This window comes from Nymphaea colorata, chromosome 4 (genome assembly GCF_008831285.2).
Source record: "Nymphaea colorata isolate Beijing-Zhang1983 chromosome 4, ASM883128v2, whole genome shotgun sequence".
NCBI lineage: Eukaryota > Viridiplantae > Streptophyta > Magnoliopsida > Nymphaeales > Nymphaeaceae > Nymphaea > Nymphaea colorata.
The window spans coordinates 16,813,555-16,818,665 of record NC_045141.1 but is presented as its reverse complement, the minus strand read 5'-3'; the positions used below and the strand labels follow the sequence as shown (position 1 = coordinate 16,818,665).

Here is a 5,111-nt window from a genome sequence, read left to right as displayed (position 1 = left end):
GAACAAAGTTCCCATTCATAAGAGGCAAAGCCAGTTAGTTAAAGAGGCACTTGTTCATATATATACATATATGAGACACCTATTTATACAAGTAAACATTTAAATATGTCACTGTAAAAATAAAGAAATTTTTATAATTAGAATTAAACGGACCTATGCTGGACTCCACTTGAGTTCAATTGGACCTATCACATTAAGCTCCAGTTTGGATCTGATAAGAATTACTTCGATTGAATCCAGTTCATATCTTTCAAATACAAGTTGCATCCCTTTAAGCCCGGGGATCTGATCTAACACGATTTGGATCGCCTTCTGAATCACCCAACTCGAATCTTACTGGGTATACTGCGAGTCGGGTTACGGGTCCAGCTTGTCGGGTCAAAGGGTGGGAGTATTATAACTCACTGGACATTGGGTTGCCACTTGCTTGGGGAGCCCTAAACCATCACCCGGTTTCTCGTTTTGTTGGCAGCGCAGCTCGGGAGGCGACGGCAGACTGCGCGTGACCCCCTCTCCTGTAAGTTTTGATTCTTCCTCGTCTTCATTCAGTCGTTACCTCGCTTCTTGATGTAGTGCTGTTTTAGATCCGTGATAATCTCTCTATCGCTCTTACTCTCTTTTCTTTTCTTCTTCTTCAGTAGTTCCTGCTTGTGCTTTTCCGCGTTCACATATAGGTGTGATTATCTTTTTGAGTGTCTCGATGCGTCTTCTTGATTTGAAGAAGTTGGCATCTCCGGAATTTCTGTGTCTTGCTTCGCTTTCCATCTCATGTTTGTCCTTATGATTGGCGATGAGTGTGGGTGCGTTTATAACGTTGAGTTTTCTTTTCATGGCGCATTTGGTAAATTATTGGGTTACGCATCTATAGAAGTGATGTGAGTGTTATTCTATTTGGATAGGTTTTCTAGTGGGTCAGAGGGGGTTGCTTTTATCTTAAAAGAGAAAATTATTTATAGTGAAATACGTATATTGGTTGTACCAAATTTGATTTCACCAGTTTTGGTTATGTACGTCACGCAATCGAGTTATGTTTGAGGGAGACTTATGACTAGTTGGGATGCCTGTCAAGCGTGGTAATCGTTATTAATTTTTTTTTCTTTGTTTTCCTTTCCATTGTCCTCATCTTTTTGAACAACTGACTTCTTAAGATTATTTACCAGGGAAGTGCACTTCAGGGCCCGAAATTATGTAGAGGAAAAGGATATTTTGGTTGTCATTGATGACTTTCATGATTAATTAGAGTCTAGAACTAAGAAGTTCCTCTATTAGAAAAATGATATTAGGCACAAAAGAATGAATGCAGAGCAAATGAGAATGATTACTCTGATAGCCGGAGCCTTGTGGTGCTTGGTTACTCTTGAAAATGGTACATGATACCAAAATGGGTTTGTTATATGGTTTTTCTCTTTTTTTCCATGAGATACAGTAACATGCTAAAATGTGTAAGAAGTTGGGACTTGCAAATACTGAGACCTTTCTGGTAAGTCTTCAGACTTTTCTGCCTAAAAAAATATTTCCATTAATTTTCACTAGAGAAACATATGCGAAGAACAGTATCTGCTGGTGTCCAGATAAACTTGCATTCATCTGCCAAGCTGCAGGAGATAATACAGGTCGAAGCAGTGTTAGCAAACCATTGGCTCTGTTAACCAGCTGGATGCTTTTAGAATCACTAACTTTCTTTTGTTGGTGCTAAAACAGTGAATTTGTATGTCACCTCTGCCTAGTGAGTGTTTCTGATCCAGATTGGTTATGTAATTAGTAAGAACTAAGAACTCCCACTCATCACCAATTTGTGGCCTTTGCAATGTTGAAGATCGAAACAGATTAGCAAGCTTAACTTGTATAAGCAAGAAATAGTGAAAGGTCATCACTGCCACTACATGCTTATATTGCAAAGGGGCAAATTAGTTTATGTCCACATATATTATGTTTTGTCACAATATGAGCATAATTATCTAATTCAGATTAGAAAAATGATTATGACCGATGGAAAAGAAAATCAATTTAGGTTAAGTTTTGATTGAATCTGGAGCTATAATATGTTTTTTTTACCCCTCTTTGCTGTTTCCCTCTAAGGAGTGAGCACGATTCATTTTCATGTCTAACCTTATTTAGCAGAAGAGAATGGATATGTCAAAGATGATGCTGGGTGCATGCATGGAGTGCATATGTGTTCATTTTGTCACTTCATATTAAGAGGAAAAACCAAATGTATCAGATGCCTAATTCCACATATGCTTGTTCACCTTTTATTTAATCCAATTTTTATAACATTGTATATATTCTTGCAGAATGTTTTTTTAATCACCATGGAGGTTGCTAAAAGTTGTTTGTGTACCTAGAAGAAGAATGTCTTCATTTTTTTTTCTTTGTTTAGTTCATGTATTACAGATTGCTAAAAGTTGTTTGCTATGTCACACGGATACGGGTACGGGTATCCTATGGATACGGGTACGGGGACACGGCATTTTCAAAATTTTAGGATACGCGGATACGGCGAATATTATATTCAAAAAAATTAAAAATGTTAATAAAGAAAGTCTCAATATAATGAAAAAATGGAAAAAACGTATAATGAACATAAAATTTATGAAATAAAACAATACAACAAACTGACAAAGTATAAACATGCACTGCAGTCACAAAACTTCAGAGATTCAGAAGCAGAACGAAGGCTAAATAGTGAACAGGAACATTCAAGAATGGTAAATGATAGTACTGCCAGCCTGAATAGTGAACAGGAACAGAAGCAGTTCGTTAAAGCCTAAAACTAAAAGAAACATGAACAATAGCGAAGGCTGAAGTGAATAGTGAACAGTGAACAGGAACATTCAAGAATGGTAAATTATATGTTAATGCCATCTAGATATCACGTATTCATCATTGTCTAACATCATGAACAACAGCGAAGGCAAAATCCCCAAATCGGTTATACACCCAAAACGGCAAAATCCCCAAATCCCAAAATCAAACAAAAAAAAGAAAACATCGCACATAGCATTGAAGAATAGGATTCTAAACTGTCCAATCTTCAAACCAAAACATCCCCAAATCAGATTTTAATATCCAATCTAAAAAATCCCCAAATAAAAGTTGAAACCCTAACTTCTATTATCGAAAATAATAGACAAAACACTTACCTGTCTGTCGCTAGCTGCCGCCGGACGCCACCGGAAGTCGCCGTCGATCGCCGGAGGTCGCCGTCGCCCGCCATTGCTTTACTGTGCTGCCAGCCTGCTGCGGAAGCTGTCGAGGGTAAACGAAGGTCGAGCGTCGAGGGTAAATGTCAGTGCGTAAAACAAAACGCGGGTTAAAAAATTGGTTATACAAGTGGTTTGGATCGGGTCTGACCCAGACCCGATCCAAAACGTATCCAGCCGTATCGCCGTGTCGGGATCCCCGTGTCCGCGTGTCGACACCGGTACTCGACCCAGTCTGCCGTATCCGTGTGACATAGGTTGTTTGTGTACCTATAAGAAGAATGTCTTCATCTTTTTTTTCTTTGTTTAGTTATGTATTACAGAATAGTTTCTCCAATCTGTTAAAGACATTGTGCATGCAATAGGCTTTTCTGGTTAATTTTAGACTATTTATGTTCTGCTGCTGTCGCTTGCATTTGTAGTTTATGGTTTCTTATTCTAGTTGGTGCATTGACAGTGATTTGCAAGTAAAACAATGGCATTGGGCATGATGAAGCCAATGAAACCTGGCTTGGAAGAGCCACAAGAGCAAGTTCATAGAATCAGGATTACTCTTTCTTCAAAAAGTGTAAAAAACCTTGAGAAAGGTATCAAAAAATGCTGTTGTTTTTGTAATTAACAGTCCTTTCTTGTTTTTTATAGATTTAATTTTACTTACTGAAGCTGATTCTGTCACTATATGCAGTTTGTGCTGATCTGGTCCGTGGTGCTAAGGACAAGCAGTTGAAGGTGAAAGGACCAGTAAGAATGCCCACAAAGGTGTTGCATATAACTACTAGGAAGTCTCCATGTGGTGAAGGTACACTCTAGTCCGAACTTGTCTGAGATATAGGGACATTTTCAATGATCAGTTACTAGCAATGTACCATCTTGAAACCATTTATTGGTTTTAGCAAGCAGCCTAGCACTCTTGGATGGATTAGGGCCCTGGAATGTATATGGTGGCTGCTTATACAGTTATATATAATATGTTGCAGAATACAGTGGATCATGCGAGAACAAATTCATGAGTTCTTGTGGCATGCTTTATAACTCGTAGGGGTTATTCATTAGAAACATGCTCCTCTCCATTTGGAGTATGTCGCGTATTTCACATTCTGCTCTCATGGAGTTTGGGATTTTACGTGTTTCTCATCCTAATATTTTGAGGATAATGGTAAGTGCAGTGGGTTATCCTGTTCATGGCGTGGGTTGGTGAAGTTTTTTGACATTTTGGATTTTATAGTGTCTAAACGAGAAGCTTGAACAAACAAAAGAATGACAATCTTTTAAAAGTTTGAACACATGATCACGCTTCAGCGTTAGGAGTTTGGATAGTGAATTCTGTTCTTAAGTTGGTGTTTTTTCAAAGTTGCTATCTTGGTTGCTTGCTACTTCCACATAAGCTGCTTTTGGCTTGAGTCAGCCACATCCTTTATTCAGAATGACCAGCCATTGAAAATTTTGTAGACCTAATTTTGTTAATATTTGTCATTATCATTTGTAAATATTTGTTCCATCTCTGGTTCCAGGTACAAACACTTGGGATCGTTTTGAGCTGAGAGTTCACAAAAGGGTGATTGACCTTGTAAGCTCATCTGAGGTTGTAAAGCAGATCACATCAATTACAATTGAACCTGGTGTGGAGGTTGAAGTAACAATAGCAGATGTTTGAGCTAGTGGGATCTCATTTTTTTCTGTTCTTAGACTTTAAATTTAGCGAGGATTATATTAAAGAATTTTGGAGGGAGCAATTTGGGTTTCAATCTTTTTTGTTCTTTTGGTAGTGCTCTGACCTGCCCGTTGGAACAGTGTGAGGTAGGAAATTAGAAATAGTGGATGTTGTCCAGTTTTTTCCGTTTCCGAAGTTACTCTTTTCGTTATGATTTTTGATCAGTTGAATCAATTTTTAAATCTACGGTTACTCCA

The 5,111-nt window shown here is 38.1% G+C and overlaps 1 protein-coding gene across 1 annotated transcript; it reads left to right on the top strand.

Annotated features, from left to right (window-relative positions):
* The first annotated feature begins 405 nt into the window (after positions 1-405).
* On the top strand, positions 406-5,111 carry LOC116252332 (40S ribosomal protein S20-2-like). The gene is made up of 4 exons (XM_031626508.2): positions 406-517; positions 3,661-3,790; positions 3,889-4,002; positions 4,715-5,111. The coding sequence occupies exons 2-4, from the start codon at positions 3,679-3,681 to the stop codon at positions 4,855-4,857; spliced, it is 369 nt and encodes a 122-aa protein (XP_031482368.1). The 5' UTR covers positions 406-517; positions 3,661-3,678; the 3' UTR covers positions 4,858-5,111.

Coding starts and splice junctions, on each gene's coding strand:
- LOC116252332 (XM_031626508.2), top strand. CDS start 3,679: ATGGCATTGGGCATGATGAAGCCAATGAAACCTGGCTTGGAAGAGCCA. Junction 3,791..3,888: donor TGTAAAAAACCTTGAGAAAG/GTATCAAAAAAT, acceptor CACTATATGCAG/TTTGTGCTGATCTGGTCCGT. Junction 4,003..4,714: donor GAAGTCTCCATGTGGTGAAG/GTACACTCTAGT, acceptor CTCTGGTTCCAG/GTACAAACACTTGGGATCGT.